This window comes from Terrapene carolina, unplaced genomic scaffold (genome assembly GCF_002925995.2).
Source record: "Terrapene carolina triunguis isolate 2854851 unplaced genomic scaffold, T_m_triunguis-2.0 Scaffold69, whole genome shotgun sequence".
In the NCBI taxonomy this organism is placed as follows: Eukaryota; Metazoa; Chordata; order Testudines; family Emydidae; genus Terrapene; species Terrapene triunguis.
In genome coordinates this window covers 27,520,329-27,534,273 of record NW_020664420.1, presented here as the reverse complement: position 1 = coordinate 27,534,273, position 13,945 = coordinate 27,520,329, and the positions used below count along the sequence as shown (strand labels likewise).

The window sequence follows — 13,945 nt, the reverse complement described above, 5'->3', positions numbered from 1 at the left end:
ACTTTCAAAATGTGAAGCAAATATATGTTATGCTGAGATGTCTGCCTCAACTAGCAAAGAACTTGAAACAGCTGAGGTGTGAACGCCCCCATTTATCTCAATATGTGCACTTAGCTGCCAGGGATGAAGCTTTGTTAGCCACTTTACTGTATGCAAAAAGGAAAGGAATATGACTGTTATGTCAAAATGTGCTAAATATTCTGCACATTATAGGTCACTGATATATAAGCACAAAGGACACAAAGATCAACTGAATCCAGAGCATCATTAAAGCAATCTTGTCTGGCAGTTAAAGCTCAGGTTCTTTTGTACTGCAAAGCAACTGGACAAAAGGAGCATAGACACTAAGTCTCACCTTCATGGGTATGTGGTCTTGGTGTCAGCCTAAGTGTAGTTTACCCAGCTGTTGAGTGCATGAGCTAAGGGAGGAAAAATGGGAAAGGTTTGTTGAATCAGATTTGAGAGAGAGAAAAAGAGGCCCCAGATAGCTGTTCCTTGGGCTAGGGCAATGTTACTACCGCCCACTAAAATTACATACATTTAAGTCAACATGAAGGCAAAATGATGTTTAACATCTAGTAAAATCAAGATTTAAAATGTGAGTTTTGCTATTTTAAGAGAAGTTTTTTTAAAAAAAATCCATGTGATTAGCTGTTTTGTAGAACAACTTCACTACAGCCAGACTCAGGATGGACCCACTGACCTTTCGTTTTGTACAGAAATAGTGTGCTTAGAATACAGCATGTGATGTTCAGTATTTAGCTGACAGACTTCATGTGTCGGAAGTGGATATTATAAAAGCCTACATCATAACAAAGTCAAGATAAAAGCAATCAGCAACACAAGACATAATCCTCAAGTTTTTATTAAGTATGTTTACAACCAGTAATCTGCAATAGCTCTTTACAGACTAACGTGACATGTCATCTGGTGCATACAGTATTTTACCTTTGACATATTTGAGAAGTTAAATTATTTTGCAATTACAATTTAAATTTAAGTAAGCCCTTTATAACGGAATCTATATCTCAAAGCATCTTTTTGTAACGTTGTGTAGTTCACATATAGACTATGGACTTGTAACTGGTAACTTGAACTAATTTACTGGTTTCTTTTTAAGAACAAAAAATGAGAGCGAGAGAGGAAATTTCATACATTCTGCAACAAAGAATACTCACTGCCAAAGTATCATCAGTAAACACTCTTAATGATACTTTTTGTAATATATTTTCAAGAGTGGAAGTCTTGGTCCAGGATGTATGAAACTTGTTAAAATGCCTTTCACAAAGTATACCAAAAGTAGCAAGCAACTCATGGAATACTACATTTAGTAGATCCACATTTCTGATGGAATCACCACTTTTTAGTAACACAAACAGTTTTTTAAACATTTTAAGTAGTTTACATAACTAAATTCTTTACTGGCTAGTTAAGTGAACATCTCTCACTTTACAAGTCTTTAAAAAACAAACTTTTGTATCAAAACCAAAATCTATAACTTGGTACTGTTTTAGTCTTAATCCCACGACTCATCAGCTGTACCTGTAGTAGATGACATAGTAAGTCCTCCTGTGTTCATACTGTCTTTGCCTTGGTAAATCTAAAAAATAAAGTTGATACTAACTTGTAGACATTTTAACTTCAAAAAAAAAAAAAGTTCATTTGTTTTAACCTGAGTCAAAGCTATATAAAATCTTACCCTTACCATGACTATGTATATATACATATATACAGTAGAAAATTTGTTAGTGATTTATTTCCCTTCTGGAACTGACCTCCCCAACAGTTAGACATTTGGGCTGTGGCTGCCTCCCTGCAAATAAAGACAGTTCAGATTTGTCCATAGGATTATGGGGTTTGGCCATGCCCATTTTGCTATTAGACCAGATAAATTTGGGGGATTCTTCCCACTGCAATCCCGCAAACAGAACACTGACATTTCCTGGTCTAGTCTGTAGCAAATAGGTCTATTCTTGGATATTCCCACCTTTGAAAGATGCTGTTCAGGATCTAGTTGTTGACAGAACACTCATGGTCACCTGAAAATTGCCTGCTGAGCTGATCCTCTAGGACATTCTGTAAGCCTGGTAGATATAGAGCCACTTGATGGGATGTTATGATTTTGCCAATTCCAGATATTAAAACCTTCTTTATAAAGGGAAAGGGGAGAACTGTGTTCATTCCTGACATAATTCAGTGCAGTTGTGTTGTTTGTCATTACTTGACTTGTCTAACCCTGCTGCATGGATCAATAACTACTGTGCACACTAGGCAAGTGGCTCAGAGTTCTAGAACATTTACATGGAGGCAACTTTTCAAGTGAATCCAGAAGCCTTATGTCTGAGGGTGGTCTATATAAAAGGAATTCTCAGGCAACCTGTACCCTCATGTCCACATGATATCTGCTGGGTAGATACAATCCATTCAAAGGTAGCTAAAATCAGTAAGTGAAGTCTGATACGAAGTATGATAAATATATAAGTCTGAGGTATGCTTTTACAGATGTCTGTGGGTGAGCATGTAGATGGCTGATGAGGTCTACCAAGGTCTGGAACCTCTCCTGCAGTAGATAAATTCTTGCTGTTCTCAGATCTAATCTGGCTCCTATTAATTCTATCCTTTAGGCCAGCAACAGTGTGTATTTCTTTGTTGATCCCAAGACCCAGTGTGAAAAGAAAGTTCTAGTATCAAGTGGAATTATTCACCTATTGTGGTGATCTTCCTTGAGTGACCCAAACATCGAGATTCGCGTATACTGTCCCTTGTCTCCTTAGGTGACCTGACAACTGCTAAACATTTGAATACCCTCGGTGCTGTTGAAAGGCCAAAGGAAAAGTTTCTGTTCTGGTAGTAGGATGCTTCTACTTTGAATTGGCGATATTTCCTATATGCTGGATGTGGAAGTAGGCATCTTGTAGGTCGAGAACCATAAAACGGTCCTGGGGATCTAACAAAGGAATTATCAAGGCACGGGGTATCATTCCAAATCTGAAACGGCTCCAGATTAGCTCTTGAAAATGACATCAAACTTGCTGCTGTGAGGCTGATATGGGGTGTGCAGTAGAGGAAGAAGTCAGAGAACCCGCTTGTGTTGAAACCTCTGCTTCTTCCTTGGCAACTTCGATTCTCTTTGTGGATTACAGTAGTAAGCAAAGGGCCTCTATTTGGGATCTGGCCTGCCTTATTTAAAGAGCTGGCATAGAGGCTCCAAACAAGCAAGGCATGGCTCTTAAACCTGAGAGAACCAAGAGTTACATCAGTAGGCACCTTAAACAGGTCACAACGTTCAAATGGGAAGTCTTCAATGATTGTTTGGACCTCTTTTGGTATTCCTGAATATTGCAGCATGGAGCCCTGTATGAACAACAGACGTGACCATTCAGCGTGACACTGTATCAGAAGTGTTTAACAGTCTACAGTAATATTTGGACCATTAGCTGTCCATCAGATACAATGGATTTCAGTTCCTCCCTATGTTCTTGTGGGAGTCGTTCTATAAACAGTGACACCTTGTCCCAAATGAGGTAATATTTTGACAGACGTGCCTGGTGATTTGAGATGTGCATCTGTAGACTCAAAGACCCAGTTACTTAGTATGGAAGTCTTCCTGCCAAACAAATCAATGTTTTGCTGGATCTTTGTCTCTTGGAGTCATCTTTGGAAGCCTTTGTTGTTTGTATAGTCACCATTGCCAGTAATCCAGGAACTGGATGGGTGCAGAAATATTCAAACTCCTTAACCAGGACTTGATAATGTCTACCTAATTTTTAGACGTGGGTGCCAAAGATTGGGGAGGGGGGGAGAAGGCGCCACTTTTATTTGCTGGTTCCAGTAGCCCTTTGTTAATGAACATGGCCTTCCAGGCCTGGAGGAGTGCATGATGTCCAATCTTCGGCAGGATTTTTCTTGCACTATCTCCAAGAAATCTCCAAGGTGTCTGCCATATGATGTAAAAGATCTTGAAAGATTTTAAAAATCATACAGGTAACTAGAAGAAGAAAAAGAAACTATAACCTTTTCTGGTGAGGAAATGGATATTGCTGCTGGAATCATAGGCTCTTCCATTTCCTGCAGGTGTTCTTCTTCACTGTCCTGTTTTTGCTGATGTAGGCTGTGGAACAGTACCAACAGACTCTTGAATAGACTCATGTCACTGGATAAGGTAGGGAGACTGAACTCTAGAGGGGGCAAGCAGAAGTCTTCCTAGCTGGCTGCACACTCAAAGTAGGCCAATAAGACCAAGATTGTATATTGTAGGGGTAAGAGGCTGGGGACATGGGAGTGGATATCAAAGTGACTGCTCCCCATGAAAACCTTGCAGTCTGCTGCAAATTCCTAGGCCCATTTAGAGTGAGACCTAAGTAATTGGATGGAGCATTCCTCCCCGCTGCGTTCAGAAGGGAAGGAAGAAAACAAATACTCTTTCTCTAAGTGGGGACTACTCTTGACTGGTGTCCTAGGGTGTTCTCGAATCCCCATCACAATCAAGAGCAGCAGCATTCATCAGTACTGTGGCAAACAGTTTTCAAATGGCAAATGAGAGCAGCAAGGGTGATTCTGTCTGTGCTATCACTGTGTGATTGCTCAGTACAAAGAAAGGTCTTCAATGCCTAGAAAGTAAGTGCCTGAAGTATCAGCAACAGAGACATTGGCACAGGAGTCATCAGCACCTCGTGCACTAACAGTACCAAGATATCAGATACAGGGAAGTGTGGATTGACACTTCTGGGTACTTGGTGACGGGTTTATGCCAAGGCATTAGAGGAACTTAATGTGAGTCATGAACTACCTTTTGGCTGAGCAGTGTGAGAAGATACTGTGGCATGGTTAGGTTTTTGCTTCATTTTACTAGGCCCCACAGAGGATGACCTATGGCTCTGCTTGGTGTGTGAGGTGTTCTTTCTTACCCCTTTCTGAGGGCTGGATGTGAGGGGAGTCTTAGCTGCTCTACCTGACTCTGAAGTTGAAAGTTTCAGTCTCCTGGATGAATGACCCTAGGAGCTTGGAGCAGGGCCACAGTCCACAGAACCACCAACCAAAGCTGTTCAGGCTTGGTAGGGCCTTTTGTCTAAAGTTCAGAGGACTTTTTCTAATCTCTCAAGAAGAAAGTTAAGATTGACCTCTCTTGCTTCCAAGAAACTGCATAAAAAGGAGCAGCAGACCTGACTAAATACTGGGGATATGTCTCTCTCCAAGGTAAAAAGAGACACGTAGGATTTGTGTTTTTAAGTGGAATAGCCACATCACAAGAGGGGCCAGTTTTGAACCATGGGGACTACAATTCAGACACTGCTACTTGATCCCAATACCATGAGTTCTCTAAATCTAATAGAAAAAGGGGTGGGGAGGGATTTTGTTGATTGGTTTGTTTTTTTTAAGGCAATGGGTAAATAAGAAGACTGCTAAACAGCATCAGGGGGAAAAGATGCACAATGTCCAGAGTAACCTGACACTGCAAGGGCCCCATCTTGCTGTCATGGGAGGCAAGAAGAAATTGAGGGATGGGTGGGCCCACTCCACCTTTTATGCTCACAGGTGGACAGTACAAATGCAGACATAGCTCAATAGATACTGGCCAAAAAAATACAATCTTGAGTACATGTGCACCATAAGTAAAAACCACGTGGCCAACCACTCAAAGAATTAAAATATAATTTTCTGACTAGCCTGACTCTAAGGTATATTTTAACTGCTCATTTCATATAGTCATACCTTCTATTTGGGGCGTTAATGGCTTTGAACAAAATGGGGGAAGAATGAGCTACTTCTGTTTATGTATGAAGTAAACCTGGTTCTTGAAGATGATCTACCAAGAATCATGACCTCTAAGAGCAGTGACACTGGAGATTTTTGCTGCTGGGATTGCAACTAAGTATGTCTTGAAGAAAGAAAATACAGGGCATTAGATGCCATTGGTTTCAATGGATGAGTCTTGGGATTTTGCAGCCTCGTAAGTGGATCCTAGGTATGGAAGACAAGGCAGAATAGAGCCTGTATTTATAATACTATTTAACTCAGATATAAGATCTGATAGTGGGAAGCCAAACCCAGGCCATACTGTAAGAAACCCAGGAGGAGCTGGAAAATACATTTTGTTAAAATCAACCTAAAAAAAAAACCGTAAGAATTCTGTCCACGTTCTTGATAAGCCATGAGTGTGGGAAGACTGTGCAAGGGTAAAGGCGTATTACTTTGTAGAGCCTAACAATCTCTGGTCCTTTTCCCTAGTGAACACCCTCAGCTTTCTGTTTCAAATGGATGTGAATATGTCCACTTAGCTCCCTGGATATCATCTAGAAAAGTGGTTCTCAACCAACGGTACGTGTATCCCTGGGAGTGACAGAGGTTTTCTAGTTCTTTGCCTAGTTTTACAAAAGGCTACATAAACAGTACTAGCGAAGTCCGTACAAAACTAAAATTTCATACAGACAATGACTTTATACGGCTCTATATACTATACACTGACGTGTAAGTACGATATTTATATTCTAATTGATTTTATTATTATATGATGAAAATGAGAAAAAAGCAATTTTTCAGTAAAAGTGTGCTGAAACACTTGTATTTTTAGGTTTGATTTTCTAAGCAAGCAGTTTTTAAGTGAGGTGAAACTTGGCGTACGCAAGACAAATCAGACTCCTGAAAGGGATACAGTAGTCTGGAAAGGTTGAGAGCCACTGATCTAGAACACTTCTTGATGAAAAAGCCATCCTGAGTTATCTGCTGATAGTTTATTCAGCCTACTTTCGTTTACTTGATCCACTTGATGTTTGGATGGCCTCCATGGAGCTAGCCAACCTTACATTCAAGGGAGATCATTTAGATAACTTGGGAAAGGATGCTCGTAAGCCTATGTCACTGTGTTGTCTGAATGAACCCAAATGGGCTGCTCTCTCTGAAAAGCGAACGAGACCACTTGCATCTTTAGAGTATTCATTCTTCAGTCTCTCGGAGTTACGCCAAGTTGCCTGTATATTATCGTGTCCCAGATGTATTCCCCCATCCTGAAAGGCGGTTATCTCTTCAACATTGAGGAGATAATCCTATCATCTGGGCTACCCGTTTACAGCAACTATGGGACGGCATCGCCACAAACTCTAATGTACAGTCTTGCCAATGGAGTAATCCCTGTTTGGGAGACCAGAAGACCTAGTAGCTGCAGGTACAGATAATGCTGTTACATACTAGATCTTTCAAAACTTCGCTATATTGAGAAGACAATGGCTGTCTCCTTATATGTCTCAGACTCATATTAGGCCGATAGTCCTCAGAGATAAAGAATAAGAGCTCTTCCTTAAATCATAAATCCAAGTGCCCAGAGCACTGTAGACAGAAGCCCTTTGGCTTGCTTCCTGAGAGGTCCACAAGCATGGTGTTTTGATTAATATGTTGTCTAAAGACAAACTTCTCACTCAGTACTTTCGTGAACACACTGAAACAGACTCGAGTAATATTTTGTACTAGTAATGGTGAATTTCATGAGAAAACTGAAAAAATTGCGTTGACAAGAGCCACGCAGAATATGCAGTTTCTGCCAGATTCACGGACATTAGCACAACTCCATTCTGAATTTTGTTTTCATTGACTTGTCCTTTTGACCCACCTTCACCGACTTTTTAAAGCTACGTTAGAATACAGAGCATGGCCCTGCGCATGTCTTCTCTTGAGTGATGGGTTCTTGCCCCTAACTCTAGAAGAAGAAATCTTTCAGGATTGTTTGATCTTTCCATCCTTAAGAAACCAGGAAACGAGATGGAGATGTGGAGGAACCTGAAGCTGCAGAAAGTGCTGCACAGATACTATCTTCTGTATCCACCTATTTGAAGTTGACAGGAACCAAGTGTTTGAGAAATGAGACATCCTGGCTCCGAAGGCTTTTTCTGGATGAAGATCTGGTTGTGGAAGTAGGGAATCTGATCTGTTCCCTGGTTTTATTGTACATCATACTGTATGTAATTAATAACTGTATATATAACTAGGGAAGCCGCAAAGGGGAACATCCCTAAAAGATACCAGACCTTCCACTGGAGAACAAAGGGTATCCTGGAGCTTTTCCATTAGAAGTGATTGGACCAGGAGTTTGAGAGGATCTTTGGACTTACCTCTTACGAGACCTTGTTCAGTGTGGTTTGTTGAGTCCCAAGAAATAAAGAGGACTGGTCCCCCATCCCTATATAAGCATCACCAGGGGCATCTCAGGAGATGTGGGGTGACAGGGAGGTCCCAAAAGTCCATGATCAGAACTATGGAAGCGCTCCTTTTCTGTGGCTCCTGAGGTGCTCTCCAATCAGCTGTTATTGCCCTCTGTTTTCCTTTTTTGGCCTGCCATGCCACGATCAGGGAATGAGCAGATGTAAGCAGAGCACAAAAAGTGGGCTCATTTGGTCAAAAATTGTTATCGAGCACAACCCGTCATCAGCACGGACGCATGTCCCCTGGAATGGTGGTTGAAGCATGAAGAGACATATGAATATTTAGCGCATCTGGCACGTAAATATCTTGCAACGCTGGCTACAACGGTGTCATGCGAACGCCTGTTATCACTTTCAGGTGACATTGAAAACAAGAAGCAGGCAGCATTATCTCCTGCAAATGTAAACAACCTTGTTTATCTGAGCGATTGGCTGACCAAGAAGTAGGACTGAGTGGACTTGTAGGCTCTAAAGTTTGATATTGTTTTATTTTTGAATGCAGTTATTTTTTGTGCATAATTATACATTTGTAAGTTCAACTTTCATGATGAAGAGATTGCACTACAGTACTTGTATTAAGTGAATTGAAAAATACTACATTTTTACAGTGCAAATATTTATAATAAAAAATAAATATAAAATTAGCACTGTGCACTTTGTATTCTGTGTTGAAATTGAAATCAATACATTTGAAAATGTGGAAAACATCCAAAAATATTTAAGTAAATGGTATTCTATTATTAACAGTGTGATTAATTGTGCGATTAATTTTTTTAATCGCTTGACAGCCCTGGTATTAATGTTTGTCACAAAATTGTTCTTGAAGAAACCTCCCCTTCCAAATACAGAACTTAAGTTCAGCCTCTTTTGGCAACTCCTGAGAACCAGCTGTAATATAGATATCTGTCTCCCTTCACTTTCTCTCACCCCTGAATTCTACACACATTGCTAACAATTCTTATTTCAAGAGCCGTCTTGACCAGACTGTCCTAGCCACTCAACTACAATATTAAAGGACACTCAAAAGACATTTTACACTGACATGGACCTAGCTTATAAAAATTTTCCCAAACCAACAATTTCATTTCTTTGTTCCAAACTTACCTTTCGAGTATCAACAGATGCAAAGATATTTCCTCTTGGATTGCTAAAGCCAATTCCCTGAGCACTAAACGCAATTTCTTCCAGCCATGATGGAACTTCCTGCTGAGCCTACAGAAGAATAATTGCAAATTTAAATACTGACTTGATTGCCAAATTACATATTAAGAGTTTTTCAAGTGCATCACAGGACTAATGGCTAGTCTATGCATTAAAATGAAGTCTTAGTAGTATATGAAATGAGAACACATTTAATTTTGAAAAAACTGGGCAACGTACATCTGAAAGCACTTTAACCAGAGGTTGCGCTATGTGGCTGTCGGAAACAGAATCAAAGAAAGAAATCGCTTTTCCGATGTTCCCACAGCGTCCAGTTCGCCCAATCCGGTGAACATATTCATCAATAGTGGAAGGAAGATCAAAATTAATAACATGTTGAACTTTTTCAATATCCAGGCCTCTTGCTGCTACTGAAGTAGCAACAAGAACAGGACATTTTCCAAAGCGAAAGTCCCGAAGAGCCTCTTCTCGCTCTCTCTGTTCCCGATCACTGCAAACAAAGAAAGTATTGGTTAGAATACAGATTTTTCTCTAAAGGCAAGTGAACGCTACAGATTAAGATACTATCCATAGCTTGTTGATCTTTGACTTGCAGTAAAACACATGGGCAATACTGATATTTAAGAAAAAAGAATGTTTCAAATTTTATAAAACCAAATTGGCAACATTTCACTGAGAAGTAAAACTATTAAAATATTCAGCGGGGATCCTTAACTTGCACCTTTGGAGATACATTCAGCTCTGCAGACCCCTGGCATGATGTTTTGATAGGACCTCCTCACTTCTGGCTTGGAAGTGCAGTGATCTTAGGAGCACTTTTGCAAAATGGCCAGGGGACACAAATGTGGTGGGTGGAAGGAGGGGTCTGAAGTAAACAGCTAGAAAAGATGTGAAGGAGAAAATATGAGATGCTGGAAATTGCAAATCAGTTTTGTGCTTTGAGACACAAAAGTCTGATATGTTTGTATGTTCATACTAAAGTTGCTTCAATATACATTTGCAATATTATGCTGCAGTGTACCGCAGTGATGAAAAGTTTTACCTAAGACTACAGAGATCTAGTCAAGCATCAGTCTACCAAACACACTATTTCTCCTTTGTTACTAGAGCCCCAAGAGAAGATGTCATGGATCCCAGCTGAATGCCCCCTCTTGATCACTCACTACGCTGCATTGAAGGAACCCATCTGCTCCGCCCTTGGGTGTTTTATGCTTCCAGAGGCTGAATGGAGACCAGCTACTGCCCCAAGTCTTGGGGCCTAGGCACACTTAGTACACTCAGGGCACAGACCCTTTGCCTAGAACACCTAATGAGAGCTGGAATCTGCTGTCCAGCTGCCTAGTCCCTGGGCTCAGTGCTGACCCTTCAGACACCACCATAGTTTCAACACACCGTCTCTCAGATCTCCACCCCAACATGTGAGCCTTTTGGACTACAGTTTCTCTCAGGAGGCCTCTGGTAATTGTAACGCACTACACAAGATTCTCAACATCACTGCTCTTTCAGTTAAGAGAGCACAGATAATTTAGAAGATAAATATCCTAGATGCCCCTCACTAGCTCACCCCTCCCTTGGGAGTCCTCGGGAGCACCATGTGTTCAGGAACGTAGGCAGAGTCCCCTGCCTCATCAGGTCCCTACATACTGGGCTGCTACTCCATCTTGCCCTGGAGAAAAATGTCCCCCTGAATAGATCAGTTCCTCCCTTTTGGGTTTATTTTTTTATAACCATTCAGTCTCCTCTGTCAGGAGACTCCATCAGGTGACCAGTGCACCTACTAGGTAATTCTCATTGCTACAATATTTATATTCCAATTGATTTATTTTATAATTAATTGCTACAGTGACCTGCCCCGAGTTCAGACTTGAAAGAATGGTTTGCCTTAGCAGCAGCCATCTGTCATTTAGATGGATGGTCAAAGTTTAATTACTCTTAGGCTTTTGTCTTGGAATTTCAATCCAACATGGAAGAAATTGCACAAGAGACATGACAACTAACCCCACATTCAAAATGGAGTTTGCAGCTTGGTAAAGATACAAAGAGAGTCAATCTCAAGACAGAGTTAATAAATTGTACAGATTCCCCGAATAGTCACAGGGGAAATATGCAGTTTTTTTTTTTTTTGAAGTATGGAGATATACCCATCTCACACAACTGGAAGGGACCCTGAAAGGTCATTGAGTCCAGCCCCCTGCCTTCACTAGCAGGACCAAGTACTGATTTTTGCCCTAGATTCCTAAGTGGCCCCCTCAAGGATTGAACTCACAACCCTGGGTTTAGCAGGCTAATGCTCAAACCACTGAGCTATCACTCTGGAGTTCCCAGAAACAGGTACAACTGTTAGTCAGAGGCAAGTGAATGGTGCAGGACTCACCCTTAACCTCTTTACCTTCTACAGCTAAAATTTTTGGCATCTTGATTGACACAGTAACAAGTTATATATGTTAGGCCCAAGGAATAGGGTTTATATTTGCATTTCTTTTTTGTCCAAATCAAAGAACAGAAAATGGTCCAGTAAACACAAAAATAGATGTGGAAATAAGATAGGAGGGCAAAACTGGACTAAAAGGAATAAAGTGGAACAATTAAGGGAGAAGGCAAGTTAAAGAGTTATTGTAGGGCAGATCTTCCTGCCAAAGATGGCAATGGCTTCATTTATAATGGCTAATTAACTTGTAACTTGGCCACTTTAGACGTTTATTCTCATGCTATAAATGACTTCTAAGCTGCAGGTGTAATAGATCTGGAAGAACCTGTGCTGATGTCCTCTTGCATTGGTGTCATGCAGACTCTTCCAGCTGTAGTTCACCCACAGATGTGGGCCACGTTCTGTTCTCAGTTATATGGGTGTAAACTAAACATGATGCCTTTGAAGCCAATTATTTACACAAGTATTAAATTAGAGCAAAATTTAACCTGGGGTCTGTGTGCATGCCTTCTTTGAATCTGTGGGAAAAAGGAGAATAGGGCACAGATTTCTGAACAGCCCAGATGTCCTAATGTATATTACAAATGCTTTGTTTATTTCCAGAGAGTGTCTCTCTTCTGTGTTCAGATAGAGAGTAGAAAGACTGAAGATCTCTACATTGGGTTCTATAGTAAACTGTGTTGCTCCTCAAGATGAATTCTTCTATTGCCCTATATATTAAAAAATGCAATATGGTGATTCTGTAAATAAGCATCATGAAACTCTTGGCCCGCATTATAGCTCTTTATCCTCTGCCACCACTATGACACCTTTTTTCAAGACTGTATCCAAGATTGGTAGTTTCTGAATTCTGTAAATCACTTGTCTGTTTCTAAATTTGTGAACAGTGATGAGAATACTACAGATTAAATAGGACAGATTAAAATAGGGTTGGGCGTTTGACTTATCCAAAAATAATTGGGCAACTGACCAGTCAAATATTGGTCAAATAATGTCAAATATTTTGTAGCACTAATTTATTAGCTCAGTAACAATAACAAAGAAGAGGAAGACTTTACGGCCTTCAATAGGCTCAGCTTTAGATACTTATGCCTAATTACAAAAACCAAGTCATTTAACAAGTTGTTTTAACTTTGAAAAATGCAATGAAATGAAATTGTAAAAAAAAACAAAACACTTTTTAGCAATTTAAGTTAGCATTAAAATGTGAATGTTATTCAAGACCGAACAGTTACAAAAGAAAAATGAAATTAATCAGAAATAGAACAAACAGCAGCTATAAAAATATTTTAATTGTAAATGCACTTATGCTAGGTAGGCAGCAGGCCACCTCTTCAAACAACTCAATAGCCATGCATCTTGTGTGTGTATTCGGTGCAGAAGTTTAATGACTGAATCCTCCTCTCTGTCCCCCACTCCCTTCTGAGTTAATTTCTGTATGTTTGTCTAGTCAGTTTAGACTGTAAGCCTTCAAGGCAGGAAACGCATCTTTAAACTTGTTGAACGTTGTTTGTAAACAACCATGTACAATGATGGCCTGGTTTACAAGTAAAGGCATATACAGAGTGTTTGTTCTAGAAGATTCTAGCCAGTTAAGATACTCAACTTTTGATTAGTTCACCTTCTTCCTAACGTGTGGCATTACCATGTAGTAAAGAGAATGTTCAAGAAATTTAAGCAGGTTTGCTAACAGATGGCGCCACGATGCAACAAAAAAGGTAGGCCACCACCTACAATAGGTTTCAATCTCCCTGGCCACTCAATTACAGACCTAAAAGTCGCAATATTACAACAAAAAAACCTTCAAAAACAGACTCCAATGAGAGACTGCTGAATTGGAATTAATTTGCAAACTGGACACCATTAAATTAGGCTTGAATAAAGACTGGGAGTGGATGGACCATTACACAAAGTAAAACTATTTCCCCATGCTTATTCCCCCCCACCCACCTTACAGTTCCTCATATCTCCTTGTCAATTGCTGGAAATGGGCTATTTTCATTACCACTACAAACAGTTCTTTTTCTCTCCTGCTGATAAAAGCTCACCTTAACTGATCACTCTCCTTATAGTGTGTATGGTAACACCCATTGTTTCATGTTCTCTCTCTCTCTCTGTGTGTGTGTGTGTGTGTGTGTGTGTGTGTGTGTGTGTGTGTGTGTGT

At 40.3% G+C, this 13,945-nt stretch overlaps 1 protein-coding gene across 1 annotated transcript in view; it reads right to left on the bottom strand.

Moving 5' to 3' along the window:
• Window positions 1–1,130: 1,130 nt before the first annotated feature.
• Window positions 1,131–13,945, bottom strand: part of DDX4 (DEAD-box helicase 4) — a 92,322-nt gene continuing 79,507 nt past the window's right edge. The window contains exons 19-21 of the mRNA XM_026649248.2: window positions 9,573–9,843; window positions 9,297–9,404; window positions 1,131–1,600 (exon numbers count right to left, since the gene is read on the bottom strand). Of these exons, the coding sequence (XP_026505033.1) occupies window positions 1,517–1,600; window positions 9,297–9,404; window positions 9,573–9,843 (463 nt within the window). The 3' untranslated portion in view covers window positions 1,131–1,516. The remainder of the gene's footprint in view (window positions 1,601–9,296; window positions 9,405–9,572; window positions 9,844–13,945) is intronic.